The sequence below is a fragment of the Sapajus apella genome, unplaced genomic scaffold, assembly GCF_009761245.1.
Source record: "Sapajus apella isolate SASKATOON/1434 unplaced genomic scaffold, GSC_monkey_1.0 scaffold75, whole genome shotgun sequence".
In the NCBI taxonomy this organism is placed as follows: domain Eukaryota; kingdom Metazoa; phylum Chordata; class Mammalia; order Primates; family Cebidae; genus Sapajus; species Sapajus apella.
In genome coordinates, this window is record NW_022437015.1 from 700,589 (window position 1) to 717,584 (window position 16,996).

A 16,996-nucleotide genomic window follows, 5' to 3' on the forward strand; every position below is an offset into this window, starting at 1 on the left:
TCATAATGACTTGATATTTATTTAAATGTACATTATATATAGTGTACAAAATTTATCTTGTGTTGGATAAGGCATAAATTATAACTGATGTTTTTCTTAGCTTGTGTTTAGTGATGGGAAAAACACTAAAAGTAATTCTGAAAATGTGATTTTTGAAAGTCACATGGTGGTAACATTAGCTTTATTCACTTTCCCTTTAATGAGATAACTTTTCTCCAATAGGCACTTTCATTTGTAAAGGTTCCTTGGAATTATCAAAATGCTTCTCAGGTAACTGGAGAGAAAAGGCAAAAAGAATTAATGTCCATCTGAGGAAAAAAAAGAAAAAAAAGGTCTAAATTCCAGACTTAACAGCTCTTGTATTAAAATATTTTAAAATGAATAACTGTGATAGCTAAAGTAGAAAAAAATCTACCTTTTACAAAATCAGTCTTCTAGTATGAATGCAATTCTAAATAGCTTTTATACCTGCCTACGTTAAGCAAAATTGCAGAGAGAAGTCTGAAAACCTAAAAAAATGTTTGACAAACTCTGTGGTTCAATATTAATTTTTTGCTTCTTATGTGTTAATGCTTTTGATGCAAATAAAAAGATAACCTTTTATATTAAGTGCAGAAAAGATTGTTTTCCCTATTTCATATCAAACAGGTGTATCCACGCAGATTCTTGTGACCAGAAAATGAAAGAACCAGAGAACATTAGAAAAGAAATTAAAGCTTTTGGCCTTCAGCTTGAAACAATTAAACTGTTATGGGGAGACTAGTGTGCAGTGTTCAGGGATTGAAAGCAATAAAAATCAACCTTTACTATTGTGATACAGTATGACAACTGATTGACAGGGTTGTGTTCCCCATGATTGAAGAAGACACATCAGTCCTGCTGGGGTTTGCTTAGACTTTCTTCTGTTTACAGAGTCTCCTGCATCCTGTTATAAAATATTATGACCCTTTACACTACCTTTATGGTGTGGTTTTCTTTTTTCATTCCAAGAAAGCCAAAAGAAATGAAATGTTTCTTTACAACCCACTGTTCAGCTAGAAAGTAAGGGTCTTCTGCTGTCTGACCTTCATTGCTAGAGGCACTCAATTATATGAAAATAAATGAGTAAAATGTTAACTCTGATTCTACAGTTAACTAAACATATCTTTCACATTGTTTAAAATTGAGTTGACTAATTCTCACTTCTTATGTCTTTAGCTCTGTTTTATGACTTTTACTGCTACTCAAATACAAATTTATTTCAAAGACAGTCCTGGCCTCCTTTTAAAGTCAAAATACAGACTTTAATTTGTTGTTTGAAACTCAAATAAAAGCTTTTCTTTTCAATATATTTGTCTTATGACTTCAAAAAAATTGAATTCTCATTTTTAGTAAATTTGAATATTTTAGTTTTAAATTTCTTTATGGTAAGAAAATAGAAATTGAGACTATTATATTTTAAAAAGAAGAAAGTGTTGGCAGGAAAGAAGGAAAATGACCACATTTTTAGGAATGTTTTTGTTTTCAATTCCAGAAGCATATAATAAAAGGCAAATTTTATAACAAGTTTTATATACTTCAGCATACAATTTATTTTATTCACAATGTTTGAAATCAAAAGCCAGTTTTCTCTTCCCTAGCTTTTGTCTCCCTTAGTCTTCTAACACTATTTATTCCTGGTAGAAGTGGTGCTTTCTTTTCCAAGGCTCCTTATAAACATATCTTTTTCTTTGGGACTGACTCATTTCTGTACCTTTTAGTTTTATTTTTTTTTCTCTGTGTTTGTCCTTTTTAAATAAAAATGTAAATTCCAGTTACAAGCACTTAAATTTGTAAATGGACAGATTTAATAATTTTATGATTTGCATGAGTTTGTGTCAAAATTTACCATATTTAAAAAAATGTGTTAGTGATTCTGGATACATAATTTAAAGAGAGTTGAAGTAATGTAATATTATAGATTAGAGCTAAATATGTACATTTTTTTTTATTTTCACTTATATTTGGTTGCTCAATGATTCTCTAGGAAAAAAAGTTGAATATTTCTGTTGGAGAATAAATCTTAAGATAGTAACTTGATACCTTGTTTTTAGAAAGAAGAGCTTGATTTTTTTTTTTTTTTTTTTTTGCTGAAGAATTAAAGAACATTGAATCTGCATTCAATGTGTAGCAGATTATAAGCAAGTTATCCTTTTGTTTATAATATAGTATAAAGGAAAACTATGGAATATTAATTCTTACCTGAGTAAACCCATTGCTTTCAGGTGAGACTTCATGGAAATGATAGCTTTTTCTTTTCTTTCTCTGAATCTCAGAGACATGATTCATGGACTTTCTTTTTCAAGGCTTTTCAGTTAGGAGGTTATTTCCAAGGATTAATTTATATTTTCTGTGAGGTATAGAAAACAAAGATTATTATTCTCATTTTATTGGTGGGAAACTGAAACTCGGAAAAATTAAATGATTTTGCCTGGGATTTTTCATAGCTAATAAGTAACTATAATCCAGGTCTCTCAATCTGTTTTACAGCATTTTTAGTTTGTCTTAGTTTAATGTACTTAGTGCACTCTTGTGCTCTTAAGTTTTTAGTGTTTTCTAATTTCAGTTATAAGGCGTGGTTCTCTGAATTTGTTTTCATACTTAGAAATTTTGTCATATAATTGGAATTCTTTGTACACAGTGACTGTCCTTAATCATGTTGCTGACAGCCTAAATGGAGAATGAAATTCTGTATAAACAAAGTTTTGAGCTTATGTTGTTTGTTAACATATTAGTAAGAAAATCAGATTCATGGGCTAAGCAATTAACCTTACTGAGTGACATGAACAATTTTAATAAAGCTTCTAATAAAGCTTATATACTTGATGTATAGCTTACTTCAGTACTGAATTCTGTGATCGTGTATCTTTATAACATTTGCTAATAGGTGTATGTTTTATAGTGTTGATTCTAAAACATCCCTATTAAGAAACAAAAATGTAGTAAACCGATTCCTCGAGTATAATTTTCATTTGGAAGAGTAGTAAAACTCTATATTTTTGATTCCTAATATGCTAATGCGGTTTTTATTTTATAACAGCCTACTTTTCCTAACAGTTTCATAATTTTTGCATTTATAGCCAGATGCTAAAAGTTCTTTCATAACCTTTATAGTCTGACAGCTTTCTAAATGAAAGGGAATCATTTTTGTAATCCAAAAATGTGATTTCACTGAAAACAAGCTATTTTTAGTATATCTTTGAATTGTATAACCTTCAAGCAGATTTTTTGGTATAAATCTTATTATTCCAGTCATGTACATGCCTTTGAACTGACTTTGTCCTTGTTTACAGAGAAGCACAAGCAGCCACTTCCAGGAATGGTGGTAGTAACTAGAAATATTAAACTTGAGTATTTAAAGACCTTTCAACTTTGTAAATTTACAGTAGTTATGAGTTCTTTTTATACTGAATATTAACAGGTCATTTTGAATGCAATCACTAGACATTGTCTTTTGTTAGTTTAACTATTCCCTTCAAACAATGGCTAATGTTAAAATTGTTATATTGAAAATTTGCCAGGGAATAAGGTTTTGAGAGTTGCCTTTTTCAAAGTAATCCAGGAGTATTGCCAAGGTCTAATTTTAATTGCTTTTCCATCTAGCAGTATTTGGGTTTTTTATTGTTCTATTATGCTTCTAGTCTTACTCAACTTTTAGTCAGAATGACTGGAGACTATCACTTATACTGCCTTAATAATGAGAATATTTGGTAAGAAAACTGCTTGAAAGTTATCCTTTTCCATCAATTTTATTGCAGTCATTTTATTGGTGGCCATTTCAGAAGATCGTTTTTCAACATCAGGCTAAGTTCTGTGAACATGAAATTATGTTGTTGCACTTTTCAACATCATCCATGAGTGTGTGAACATATTTATGGGGAATATACCTATTTAGATATTTGTGATTCCCTAAATTATTTGTAATAAACATTTTTCTTAGATTTAGAAATAAAAGCTGCCCACAAACTGTTAAAGATTGTGCGCTCTTGTAGGTGGCCCCAGAAGAATTTAAGACCAGCATTGGCCGTGTGAATGCATGTTTGAAAAAGGCTCTCCCAGTCAATGTGAAATGGCTGCTATGTGGTTGTCTCTGCTGCTGTTGCACACTGGGTTGCAGCCTATGGCCTGTTATTTGTCTCAACAAAAGAGTGAGTAACTGTTTTATTGTATAATAATAATAATAATAACTAACATTTATCAAAAACTTACTATGTGTTATGAACTCTTTTCAAGTACTTTACACAATTAAGTTAATTCTCGTGACAGTGCTATCTTTATTTTAGAGATAAGGAAACTCAGGGACAGGCACATTATTATTTGTCCAACTTTTATCAACACTTTATCACTTAATATGGGTTCCCATCATTTCACATAAATGCAGTATAAGTTAAATAATAAGTAATTATGAATGTAAGTGGGCTACTTACTCTTTTTAAAAGACCTGATGCTGTAACTTAAGATATTTCCAAATTATAGGTATATAGAAAGTGAGAGTGACCTACAAAGTTTGCGGAGGAAATTCCTACTTTTAAACATGTTACATGCTAGCATAGCATTACTACTTTTGTCATGGATTTAAGAGTATTCTCTTAATGTTGTCTTCTTTAAAACTTCACTTTACTTTTTGGGAATTTTTTTTCTTCTTGTGGGAGGATACCTTTAAAATATATATATATTTTTTGAGATGAAGTCTCGCTCTTGTCCCCCAGGCTGGAGTGCAGTGGCACAATCTCAGCCCACTGCAACCTCTACCTCTCGGGTTCAAGCGATTCTTCTGCCACGGCTTCCAGAGTAGCTGGGATTATAGGCACCTGCCACCATGCGCGGTTGATTTTTGTATTTTTAGTGGAGATGGAGTTTCATCATGTTGACCAGGTTGATCTTGAACTCCTGACTTCAGTTGATTCATCCACCTTGGCCTCCCAAAGTGCTGGGATTACAGGTGTGAGCCACTGCTCCCGGCCCTTTAAAATATTTTAATTGAAGCTGATGAGGGAAATTAATTCGTTTTACCTAAAGTGTTTTTCCTAGTACCATATGAATTATTTCATTTAAATTTTTAAATAATAAGTAGCTGACAAAATCAGATTCAAAATTATAGTGCCTTGTGGAAGAATAATTAGTGGTGCTGTTGTTTTATTAAAGCCAAAAATATTCCCAAGAAGTACTCATTATTTTTTTTCTCTCCATTCTTTTCCTACCTGGTTTAATGTTTACTTCAAAAAGGCAAATAATGAAATATTGCCAATTCTGTGACTTTTTGAATGGAAAAGTTAACATTTTATTGATCCTATTGGTAATCACAAGTAGGTCAGAGCTTTACTATAAATATAGCTTAGTTTATTGTTTGTCAAAGCATGTACAGTATTCTCAAATGGCTTTCTATAAAAAAAAAAGCTGATAACATAAATTCCTTTTCTTAATTGTCATATCTTTTAAAAGTTACAATCAATAACTGCTACCCATCCCTATTATTTTAAAAGCCCCAGTATGAATTAATCATGTTCAAATTTCCCATCATGTAAATACAGCTAATCTCAATTACTTAAGAATAGATTGTTTATTGTTGTTGTGGTTGTTTTGTTGGTTTCTGTATTATCCAGGACTATCCTTTTTCCTGATGGCCTGTTTACACTTTGTCTATTTGTTAATACCTTCACCAGAAGGCCTGAAATAAGGGGAAACATTTTTTTCAATCATTTGATTTTACTATGAACACTTTGAATAGAATATTCAGTGGAAACTAAGATAATACTGATGTTGTGATCTCTCCTATCCTCCATTACTTTGGATAATTAAAAGTTCATGGTGAAGTTGAGATATCGGTATATTCTAGTGCCCAAATCTGTCAAAAAGTTTCTTTAATACAGATTTGCAAATTGTCATCCATGAGCCAAATCCAGCCCACTCTGTTTTTAAACATTTTAATCAGTTTTCCAACATTTAAACATAGGAATATTTAAAATAATATTCAGGATATCCAGCCTCTTGTAAAATCTAAAGATCTGGCAATACTGGACCCACATGCCTATATGTCAGTAGTTGGCTCTGAGTGGTGGCTGCTCCCTTTAAGTAGATCATACATTCTCTGGTTCATCACAGAAACCACCCACAATTTACATTGTCTGCCTTGCTCTGTAAGTATTATAGTTCATGGCCTCTGATTTTGTATGTGCCATGTTGTCAACACTATATAGTAGACAGCAAAACATTAAGCACATGCTAGTAACGTTGTACAAGTCACTGTCCTTTCTGTAACCTTAAATTTTCTCACCCATAAAATTGGGATACTACTAGTTACTTTTAATATGGTTTTATGATGAAATTTAAAGCAACTCAAAGATTTTTGTCTACATGCAGAAATATAAAATATCATATTTAAGAACTTTTATACATTTACTACTGATTTTCTAATCTGTAAAGTAAGTTTTATAGACTATAATAGTTTAATTGGAAGGATGATTAGCATTCATATAGTTTAAATCCCTTATTTTACAGGTGTGGAAATAAATCCAGAAAGGTGGAGTGACTTTCCCAAGGCCACATGGCAAATAGCACAGCCACAAAAATAATTCTTGCTTTGTTTTGTTTTTGTTTTTGTCTTTAATACTGCATTCTCTTGACTACATCATGTTTCTTACATCAAATTGACTAGTCCTGAGACAAGAAATATTAGCATAAGTGGTATAATAAACAGCCCACTGAATGGTAATTCTTTAGCAGTGGATAGAAAACTTTTTCTTAAAGAACCAAATAGTAAATATGTTAGGCTTTGTAGGCCAGAGGTCTGTGTTGCAACAGCTCAACTGTGCCATTGTCACATGTAAACAGCCATAACCCTATGTAAATGAGTGAGCATTACTGTGTTCTCATAAAACTTTATTTACAAAAACAGGCAGCAAGCCAGATCTCGCCTATAGGCTGTGGTTTGACATCTTGCTCTAGCCGTCTCTAATTGAGTATCTAGCTTTATGGAAGTAATATCTCTATTTGTTCACAAAATAAAATAGAAATAATAACAAAGATGCTATGGTAGCCAATTATTGAAAATGTTTCCAAGAAAATAATTTTTATGTAGATAGTCTGCCTTATAACTTTTTGGCAGTATAATTCATGGTAATTTTTTCTAACAAATTAGGTGGTAAAGAAAAGAAACATAGGTCAGAGTACCTTGAGTTCCTGGCTAACCTCTCTTGACTCTGGTAGGAGTTCACAGCTAAATGATGCATGAAATGAGGCTTTTCATTTACTCTTTCTTACATCTATCACTGAACCAACTGTGATATTATAGTCAATTTCAGCCCCAGTCATGCTATCACTCAAAATTTGAAATTACTTTTATTCTTTTTTTTTTATTTATTTAATACTCACTAAATTGAGAGATATGGTCAGAGGAAAGGACTACTTTCTGACTCACAACATAAATATGATGTTTTAGTAGATTCAGGTTATAATTCACTGTCCTGTCAGATTCTGTGTTTTTGTAGCTAATTATAAAAAGAAGGAAAAGCATATGATAGAAACAAATGCCCCATCCATACATTATGCCATTCGGAAAAGAAAATCAGTCTTTGCATTGAGAGACAAATAGTTCTGCCAAGAATTAAGCAAATTACGTGTAATCTACATATAATTTAGGCCTTTCATAAAATATGTTTTGTGTTCTTGGGCAAAGACAACATGCATAAAGCTTGTGCATAGAGTATTATAACTTGGTCATAGCCTGCCTTTTCCTTACCATCTTTGAGTCTTTTAATTTGTGTATCAAACTTGAGTCATTTGAGCCATATGTAAGAAAATAATGTTTATGACATACAAATACTAAAAGCTGATAAATTTGCTTTCTTTTTGTCAGCTTTACTGGCTAATTGTATTGAATGTATGACTTTATCTGCTCTGCAGAAGTACAGTGATTGGTATTAAGCTAACTTTGATACTTTTCTGGTCAACTTGAGAGTCAACCATCTAGTTTTGTTAAAAAACTAATTTATTGGGAAATAATTTACATAACATAAAGTTAACTCATAATAAGAGAACAATTCATTCAATATTAATGTATTTACAGAGTTGTGTTGTAACTATCACCGTAATCTAATTTTAGAACATTTCCATTAACCTAAGAGTAAACCTTGTGACCGTTAATAGTCAATCCCGGCTGGGCGCGGTGGCTCAAGCCTGTAATCCCAGCACTTTGGGAGGCCGAGGTGGGTGGATCATGAGGTCAAGAGATCGAGACCATCCTGGTCAACATGGTGAAACCCCGTCTCTACTAAAAATACAAAAAATCAGCTGGGCATGGTGGTGCGTGCCTGTAATCCCAGCTACTCAGGAGGCTGAGGCAGGAGAATTGCCTGAACCCAGGAGGCGGAGGTTGCGGTGAGCCAAGATCGCGCCATTGCACTCCAGCCTGGGTAACATGAGTGAAACTCCGTCTCAAAAAAAAAAAAAAAAAAATAGTCAATCCCAGTTTCCCTGCAATCCTCCCAGCCCTAAGCAACCACTAATCTACTTTATCTCTTATATTCACATTCTTGGACATTTTATACAATATGTGCTCTTTCATATCTACATTTTAAAACTCAGCATAATGGTTTTTATTGTGGAAAAATATATGACATAAAATTTGCCTTTTTAACCACTTTAACGTATACAATTTAGTGGCATTAACTACATTGACTGTTATGCAACCATCCACTATCTAGTTTCAGAAATTTTTCATCACCTTCAAGGAAAATCCTATATCCATTCAGCAGTCATTTCTCATTTTGCTTTTCCTCAGGAAGTTAAAAAGTGTTCTCCTCTCTTCCATTTTTTTTACAAGAGTTTAAAAAGGATTGGTATTCTTCTTTTAAATATTTGGGAGAATTTCCTTGCTTTTGGGCATATACCCAACAGTGACATCATCTGATCTTGGGATTTTTTTTCTTGGTAGGTTTTTGATTACTTATTCAATATTTACTTGTTATAGGTCTATTCAGATTTTCTGTTTCTACATGACTCAACACTAGGAGTTTGTTCATTTCATCTAGGTGGTCTAATTTGTTGGCCTACAATTATTTTTAGTATTCTCTTCTGAATTTTTTTCTAAATTACTGTAAGAGAGATAGTAATGTCCCTATTTTCATTTCTGATTCTAGTCATTTGAATCTTCTTTTTTCCTTAATCCTTGTAGCTGAAAGTTTGTCAAATTTCTTTTCAAAGAAAAAAACTTTTGGTCTTGTTCATTTTTTCTGTTGTTCTACTATTCTCTATTTCCTTTCTCTCCACTCTATTTTTTCCTTTCTTCTGCTATATTTGGGTTTAGTTTGCTCTTTTTAGTTCCATAAGGTCTAAATTTAGGTTATTGATTTGGGATCATTCTTCTTTCTTAATGTAGGCATTTACAGCTCTCAGTTTTCTTTTGAACATTGCTTAATCACATTCTGAGATACTGGGAGTTGTGATGTCAGTGTATGAATTCTATGAAGAAAGTCAATGGTAGCTTTATAGGGATAGCATTGAATCTAAAAATTACTTTGGGCAGTGTGGCCATTTTCATGATATTGATTCTTCCTATTCATGAGCATGGAATGTTTTTCCATTTGTTTGTGTCCTCTCTTATTTCCTTAAGCAGTGGTTTGTAGCTCTCCTTGAAGAGGTCCTTCACATCCCTTGTAAGATGTATTCCTAGGTATTTTCTTCTCTGCATAGCAATTGTGAATGGGAGTTCACTCATGATTTGGCTTTTTGTCTGTTATTGGTTTATAGGAATGCTTGTGATTTTTGCACATTGATTTAGAATCCTGAGACTGCTGAAGTTACTTATCTGCTTAAGGAGATTTTTGACTGAGACAGCGTGGTTTTCTAAATATACAATAATGTCATCTGCAAACAGAGACAATTTGACTTTCTTCCTATTTGAATACCCTTCATTTCTTTTTCTTGCCTGATTGCCCTGGCAAAAACTTTTGATACGATGTTGAATAGGAGTGGTGAGAAAGGGCATCCTTGTCATGTGCCGGTTTTCAAAGGGAGTGCTTTCAGCTTTTGCTCAGTACGATATAGGATGTGGGTTTGTCATAAATAGCTCTTATTACTTTTAGAGATATTCCATCAGTATCTAGTTTATTGAGAGATTTTAGCATGAATTTGTGTTGAACTTTGTCAAAGGCGTTTTCTGTGTCTATTAAGATAATAATGTGGTTTTTGTCGTTTGTTCTGTTTATGCGATAGATTACATTTATTGATTTGTGTATGTTGAACCAGCCTGGCATTCCAGGCATAAAGCTGACTTGATCATGGTGAATAAACTTTTTGATGTGCTGCTGGATTTGGTTTGCCAGTATTTTATTGAGGATTTTCATATCGATGTTCATCAGGAATATTGGCCTGAAATTTTCTTTTTTTGTTGTTGTGTCTCTGCCACGTTTTGGTATCAGGATGATGCTTGCCTCATAAAATGAGTTAGGAAGGACTCTCTGTTGTTTGGAAAAGTTTCAGAAGGAATGGTATCAGCTTCTTTTTGTACCTCTGGTAGAATTTGACTGTGAATCTGTCTGGCCTTGGGCATTTTTTGTTGGTAGGCTATTAATTACTGCCTCAATTTCAGAACTTATTATTTATTGGTCTATTCAGGGATTCAACTTCTTCCTGGTTTAGTCTTGGGAGGGTATATATGTCCAGGAATTTATTCATTTCTTCTAGATTTTCTAGTTTATTTGCATAGAGGTGTTTATAGTATTTATAGTATAGTCTGTTTGAGTCTTCTCTCTTTTCTTCTTTATTTGCCTGGCTAGCAGTCTATTTTGTTAATCTTTTCAAAACACCAGCTCCTGGATTCATTGATTTTTGAAAGGTTTTTCATGTCTCTATCTCCTTCAGTTCCATTCTGATCTTAGTTATTTCCTGTCTTCTGCTAGCTTTTGAATTTGTTTGCTCTTACTCCTCTAGTACTTTCAATTGTAGTGTTAGGATGTCATGTCGATTTTAGATTTTTCCTGCTTTCTCCTGTGGGCATTTAGTTAGTACTATAAATTTTCCTTGAAACACGGCTTCAGCTGCGTCCCAGAGATTCTGGTACATTTATCTTTGTTCTTATTGGTTTCAAAGAACTTATTTATTTTTGTCTTAATTTTATTATGTACCCAGTAGTTATTCAGAAACAGACTGTTTAGTTTCCATGTCATTTTTCTGTTTTGATTGAGTTTGTTCATCCTGAGTTCTAATTTCATTGCACTGTGGTCTAAGAGACTGTTTGTCCTGGTTTCCATTTTTTGCATTTGCTCAGGAGTGTTTTACTTCCAATTATCTGGCTGATTTTAGAATAAGTGCGATGCAGTGCTGAGAAGAATGTGTATTCTGTTGATTTGGGATGGAGAGTTTCATAGATGTCTATTAGATTCACTTGATCCAGAGCTGAGTTCAAGTCCTGAATATCCTTGTTAATTTTCTGTCTGATTGATCTAATATTGACAGTGGGGTGTAAAGTCTCCCCCTATTACTGTGTGGGAGTCCTAATCCTTGTAAGAACTTGCTTTTTGAATCTGGGTGCTCCTGTATTAGTTGCATATATACATTCAGGATAGTTAGCTCTTCTTGTTGCATTGATCCCTTTACCATTATGTAATGCCCTTCTTTGTCTCTTGATCTTTTTTGGTTTAAAGTCTGATTGGAGACTAGGATTTCAAACCCTGCTTTTTTTTTTTTTTTCTTTGCTTGGTAAATATTCCTCCATCCTTTGATTTTGAGCCTATGCGTTTCTTTGCAAGTAAGATGGATCTTCTGAATACAACATATGGATGGATCTTGACTCTTCATCCAAATTTGCCAGTCTATGTCTTTTAATTGGGGCATTTAGCCTGTTTACATTTAAGGTTAATATTTTCATGTGTGAATTTGATATTTTCACGATGCTAGATGGTTATTTTGCCCATTAGTTGATGCAGTTTCTTAACAGTGTTGATGGTCTTTACAATTTGGTATGTTTTTTGCAGTGGCTGGTACTGGTTTTTCCTTTCCGTATTTAGTGCTTCTTTCAGGAGCTCTTGTAAGGCAGGCCTGGTAGTGACAAACTTCAGTATTTTCTTGTCTGTAAAGAATTTTATTTCTCCTTTGCTTATGAAGCTTAGTTTGGCTGGATATGAATGCTAAGTTGAATATGAATTCTGGGTTGAACATTCTTTTTTTTTTTCAAGAATGTTGAATATTGGTCCCCACTTTCTTCTGGCTTGTAAGTTTTCTACAGAGTGTTCACTGTTAGTCTGATGAGCTTCTCTTTGTGGGTAACCCGACCTTTCTTTCTGCCTGCCCTTAACATTTTTTCCTTCATTTCAGCCTTGGTAAACTCACAATCAGGTGTCTTGAGGTTGCTTTACTCAAGTTGTACCTTTGTGGTGTTCTCTGTATTTCCTGAATTTGAATGTTGGCCTGTCTTGCTAGGTTGGGGAAGTCTCCTGGATAATATCCTGAAGAGTGTTTTCCAATTTCGTTTCATTCTCCCTGTCACTTTCAGGTATACCAATCAAATGTAGGTTTGGTCTTTTCACGTAGTAACATATCTATTTTAGGCTTTGTTCATTCCTTTTCATTGTTTTTTCTCTAAACTTGTCTTGATGCTTTATTTTACTAAGTTGATCTACAATCTCTGATATCCCTTTTTTCTGCTTGATCGATTCGGCTGTTGATACTTGTGTGTGCTTCAGGAAGTTCTCATGCTGTGTTTTTCAGCTCTATCAGGTCATTTATGTTCTTCTCAAAACTGGTTATTCTAGTTAGCAATTCCTTTAATCTTTTATCAAGGTTCTTTGCTTCCTTGCACTGGGTTAGAACATGCTTTTTTAGCTTGGAGGAGTTTGTTGTTATCCGCCTTCTAAAGCCTACTTCTGTCAATTAATCGAACTCATTCTCCATCAAGTTTTTCTCTCTTGCTGGCAAGGAGTTGTGATCTTTCAGTGAAGAGGCATTCTGATTTTTGGAATTTTCAGCCTTCTGCACCGGTTTTTCCTCATCTTCTTGGATTTATCTACCTTTGGTCCTTGATGTTGGTGACCTTCGGTTGGAGTTTTTGTCTGGATGTCCTTTTTGTTGATGTTCATGCTCTTTTCTTTTCTTTTCTTTTTCTCTTTTTTCTTTCTTCTTGTTAGTTTTCCTTCTAATAGCCAGGCCCCTTTGCTGCAGGTTGGCTGGAGTTTGCTGGATTTTGCTGCAGAACAGCAAAGACTGTTGCCTGCTCCGTTTTCTGGAAGTTTTGTCCCTGAGGGGCACTGCAGATGCCAGCTGTGGCTCTTATGTATGAGGTGTCTGTTTACCCCTGCTGGGATGTGTCTGCCAGTCAGAAGGCACGAGTGTCAGGGACCCATTGAGGAGGTAGTCTGTTTCTTATCAGGGCTTGAGCACTGTGTTGGGATATCCACTGCTGTCTTCAAAGCAGGCAGGCAGGAACATTTAAGTCTGCTGAAGCTGCATCCACATCTGCTTGTTTCCCTAGGTGCTCTGTCCCAGGGAGATGGGAGTTTTATCTGTATGCCCCTGACTGGGGTTGCTGCCTTTCTTTCAGAAATAGCCTGCCCTGAGAGGAGGAATCCAGAGAGGCAGTCTGACTGCAGAGGCTTTGCCCACCTGCGGTGGGATTTTCCCAGTTCAAATTTCTCAGTGGCTTTGTTATACTGTAAGCAGAAAATTGCCTACTCAAGCCTCAGTAATTGTGGATGCCCCTCCCCCCACCATTCTCGGGCATCCAAGGTCAACTTCAGATTGCTGTGCTGGCAGCGAGTATTTCAAGCCAGTGGATCTTAGTTTCCTGGGATCCATGGGGGTGGGATCCGCTCAGCTAGACCACTTTGTCCCTGGCTTCAGCCCCCTTTCCAGGGGAGTGAATGGTTGTGTTTCACTGGCATTTCAGGTGCCACTGGGATATGAAAGAAAAATTCTGCAGCTAGGTTGGTGTCTGCCCAAACGGCCACCCAGATTTGTGCTTCAAACTCAGGGCCCTGGTGGTGTTGGCACCCATGGGAATCTCCTGGTCTGTGGGCTGTGAAGACCATGGGAAAGGATAGTAACCGGGCCAAAATGCATCATTCCTCACTCATGGCAGTCTCTAACAGCTTCCCCTGGCTAGGGGAGGGAGTTGCCTGACCCTTTGTGCTTCCTGGGTGAGGCAATGTCACATCCTGCTTCTCACCCTCTGTGGGCTGTACCCACTGTCTAACCAGTCCCAAGTAGATGAGCCATGTTCCTAGTTGGAAATGCAGAAATCACCCACCTTCTAATGGTAAAAAGACCTTTTAGTCTTTTACCATTTATTATATTAGCTGTGTATTTTTTAACATATGGCCTTTATCATGTTGAGTAAGTTTCTTTCCATTCCGAATTTGTTTGATGTCGTTTGTTTTGTTTTGTTTTAGACTGGTTCTTGCACTCTTGCCCAGACTAGAGTACAGTGGTATGATCATACTTCACTTCAGCCTCACACTCCTGGGCTCAAGCAGTTCTCCCACTTCAGCTTTCCAAGTAGTGGCAACTACAGTTGCACACCATCACACCTGGCTGTTTTCTTTTAAACTATTTTAGAGATGGGGTCTCTCTGTGTTGCCCAGGTTGGCCTTGAACTCTTGGACTTGGGCCATTCTCTTACTGCATCCTTGTGTTTTTCTAATTGATGCTTAATATTTGTACATATTTATGGAGTTTATATAACATTTTGTAACATGCATAGACTATGTAATGAGTCACAAGATATTTGGGTTATCCATCACCTTGAATATGTATTAGTTCTATGTGTTGGGCATTTCAAGTTCTCTCTTCTAGCTATTTTCAAATATATAGTACATTGTTATTAACTATAGTCACTATGGTGCTATCAAACATTCAAACTTATTCCTTTTAACTGCATGTTTATATCTATTAAACAATATCTCTTTATTTTCCCCAAATCACACACCCTTCCAAGCCTTTGGTATCTCTCTTTCTACTCTCTCTATAAGATCAATGTTTTGTTGTTCCCACATGAATGAGAACCTGGACTGTTATTACATGTGTAGCTTATTTTACATAATGACCTTCATTTCCATCCATATTGCTGCAAACGCATGATTTCATTTTTTAATAGTGATTTTTGTTTGCATGGAGTATCTTTATCCATGGGAAAAGTGTAGAACCGGGCATGGGTAGCACAGTCTCTCACTGCTTCCCTTGGCTGGAAGAGGGAGGTTCCCTGGCTCTGTGCACTTCTTGGGTGAAGCGATGCCCAAGACTGCTTCTGCTTACTCTCCATGGGCTGCACCTACTGTCTAACCAGTCCCAACAAGATGAACTTGGTACCTTAGTTGGAAATGCAGAAATTACCCACATTCTATGTTGGTCTCAGTGGGAGCTGCAGACTGGAGCCGTTCTGTTCGGCCATCTTTGCTCCTTCACAGTTTGTTTTTATGTTGTGTCCTTGTCTGGTTTTGATATTGGTGTAATGCTGGCCTATTAAAATGAGTTAGGAAGAATTCTCTTCTCTTCAATTTTTTGAATAGTTTATGATGAATTGGTGTTAGTTTTCCTTTGATAGATTGGTAAAATTCACCAGCAAAGCAATCTGTTTCTGGAGTTTTCTTTGTTGGGACACTTTTTAAAATTACTGATTCAATCTCATTATTTGATATTGTTCTAGTCAGGTTTTCTGTTTCTTCTTGATTTGATCCATGTTGTAGTGTCCTGGAATATCCATTTCCTCTAGGTTTTCTAGTTTTTTAGTGTTTGGTTGTTCATAATAGTGTCAGATGATTTTTTGTGTTTCTTTGGTATTGTATCTGTTTTCATTTCTGATTTTATTTGATTTTTTCTCTTTTTTTCTTGGTTAGTCTAAGTAGCAGTTTATTGATTTTGTTTATCTTTTCAGAAAACCAACTTTTTGTTTAATTAATCTCTTATATTGTTGAATTGCTGTTATATTTAGTTCTCCTCTGATCTTCATTTATTGTTTTGTCTATTAATTTTGAGTTTAGTTTTTTTGTTTTCTAGTTCCTTGAGATGCAGTGTTAGGTTGTTATTTTGTGAGCTATTTGTTTTTGTTGTTGTAAGCATTTAATGCTATAAACTTTCCATTTAGTATTGCTTATGTTGTATCCCATAGGTTTTAGTATATTGTGTTTCAGTTTTCATTTGTATCAAGAAATGTTTTTATTTCATCCCTAATTTCTTGTTAACCCCATGGTCATTCAGGAACATGTTGTTTAACTGCCATGTATTTGGACAGTTTTCTACGTTCCTCTTGTTATTGATTTCTAGTTTTGTTCCATTGTGGCCTGAAGAGATCATTGATAGAATTTTGAGTTTATAAAATTTGTTGATACTTGTTTTAGTTGCCAACATATGGTTTATCCTTGAGACTGTTCCATGTGCTGATTAGAAGAATATGTATTCTGTAGCTGTTGGATGAAATTTTCTGTAAGTATTTGTTAGATCCATTTGGTCTAATATGTAGTTTAAGTATTATGTTTCTTTGTTACTTTTTTGTGTAGATGGATGATTTATCTAATGCTGAGAGTGGGGTGATGAGGTCTCTGACTATTATTGTATTGGAGTTTATTTCTTCCTTTATATCTAGTAATACTTGTTTTATGTGTCTGGGTGCTCAAGTTTGTTAGGTGCATATATATTTTTAGAATTTTTAAATCCTTATGCTAAACTGATCACTTTATCATTACATAATGATCTTCTTTGTCTCATTTTATTTAAAGTTTGTTTTATCTGATTTATGTGTAGCTACTCCTACTTGATTTGGTTTTTGTTTGCATGAAGTATCTTTATCCATACCTATTCTTTCAGTCCATATGTGACTTTACAGGTTAGATGAGTTTCCTGTAGTCAGCATATAGTTGGTTCTGTAATTTGGTTTCTTTGTGTCCTCCAGATCTCCAAATATCATGTTGAAATTTTGATCCCCTGTGTTGGAGATGGGACATAATGGGAGGTATCTGGATTATGAGGAGGAATCCCCCCGAATGGCTTCATG

The 16,996-nt window shown here is 34.8% G+C and overlaps 1 protein-coding gene across 3 annotated transcripts in view; it reads left to right on the top strand.

Moving 5' to 3' along the window:
- Positions 1–16,996, top strand: part of CHIC1 (cysteine rich hydrophobic domain 1) — a 152,453-nt gene that overhangs the window by 18,737 nt on the left and 116,720 nt on the right. For all 3 annotated transcript variants that reach the window (XR_004260770.1, XM_032251301.1, XM_032251302.1), the window contains exon 3: positions 4,011–4,166. Coding sequence is in view for 2 of the 3 variants with exons in the window: in XM_032251301.1 (XP_032107192.1) it covers positions 4,011–4,166 (156 nt within the window). In the remaining variant the exon portion in view is untranslated. The remainder of the gene's footprint in view (positions 1–4,010; positions 4,167–16,996) is intronic.